This window comes from Echinops telfairi, unplaced genomic scaffold (assembly GCF_000313985.2).
Source record: "Echinops telfairi isolate 266 unplaced genomic scaffold, ASM31398v2 ScPeMD7_25;HRSCAF=90, whole genome shotgun sequence".
Lineage (NCBI taxonomy): Eukaryota > Metazoa > Chordata > Mammalia > Afrosoricida > Tenrecidae > Echinops > Echinops telfairi.
The window spans coordinates 1466409-1467383 of NW_022103922.1; the positions used below are offsets into that span (position 1 = coordinate 1466409).

The 975-nt window shown below is 49.3% G+C and overlaps 1 protein-coding gene across 1 annotated transcript in view; it reads right to left on the minus strand.

Moving 5' to 3' along the window:
* Positions 1–20: 20 nt before the first annotated feature.
* Positions 21–975, minus strand: part of CCDC187 (coiled-coil domain containing 187) — a 39221-nt gene continuing 38266 nt past the window's right edge. Inside the window, exon 19 of the mRNA XM_045289352.1 lies at positions 21–128. Coding sequence (XP_045145287.1) covers positions 21–128 — 108 coding nt within the window. The remainder of the gene's footprint in view (positions 129–975) is intronic.

The window sequence follows — 975 nt, forward strand, 5'->3', positions numbered from 1 at the left end:
TGCAAGACCTTGAAGGACAGTCAGCTGGGCATGGGATTCTTGCCCCGGCTCATACGTCCGAGAACCAAGGCCCTGTCCACATGGGCCCCCAGCGCATCCCTCCACTGCTCGGGCGTCCTCCGGATTGGCTGTGGTGGAGGGTGTGGCCAAGAATTTCCATTGCCCTGCACAAGAAGCCCCATCACCGTCTAAGTGACCCCCTCCCAAGGACTCTCCACCAAGTAGACTTAGCAAACAGACCTGTCTGAAAGCTGCTTCCCTTTGGAAAAGCACTCCCTCCCATTGAGAAACCACTCCCTCCTACCTGGAAACCCAAGCTAAAAAAGAGCTGACTGCAGGCATCCCGCCAGGAGCTTTGGTTTGCAAAGTCTGTGGTTGTGAAGGCACGCCTCGCGGACTCCCTTCAGCACAAGCCTGACAAGGGCTCCCACACGGGATCTTCTACAAACATTTCTTACCGCAGCTACTGACACACGTTGACACAAGAACAAAACCACACCCTTTCTTTGAAACACCACCTTTACAATTTAAAAACAACCCAATTACGCACTGTTGACTTAAAAATGGAAGCGTGTGATACTTGATATTGATGTGAAGTTTGTGGGGCTGTGTGGGGCTCCGGTCGGCAGCACGGTGATCTCGCTGCCTTGTCTGCACGTCTGTGGTTTGCCTTCTAAGGGCTTTCTGATGACATTTATATTGATGACTGACAATGCTTTCATGAATGAAACCGACTACCAGGATTAACACTCAGTTTACGTCCGCATCAAATCGACGAGTATCCGTAGAGACAGATACACCACACAGAAAATTCTGAGATTAGGCTTGGACGAAGATGAATGTGGGTGTCTATCTGTCTCATGAAATGGACAGAAGTCAGCATCAATGGTAGGAGGTAAATGTAAATGATTTCTGTCATTTCCTTCTGCCCCGCCAAGATAAACAATTTTATTGGGAGCTCTTACAGATGTTCCA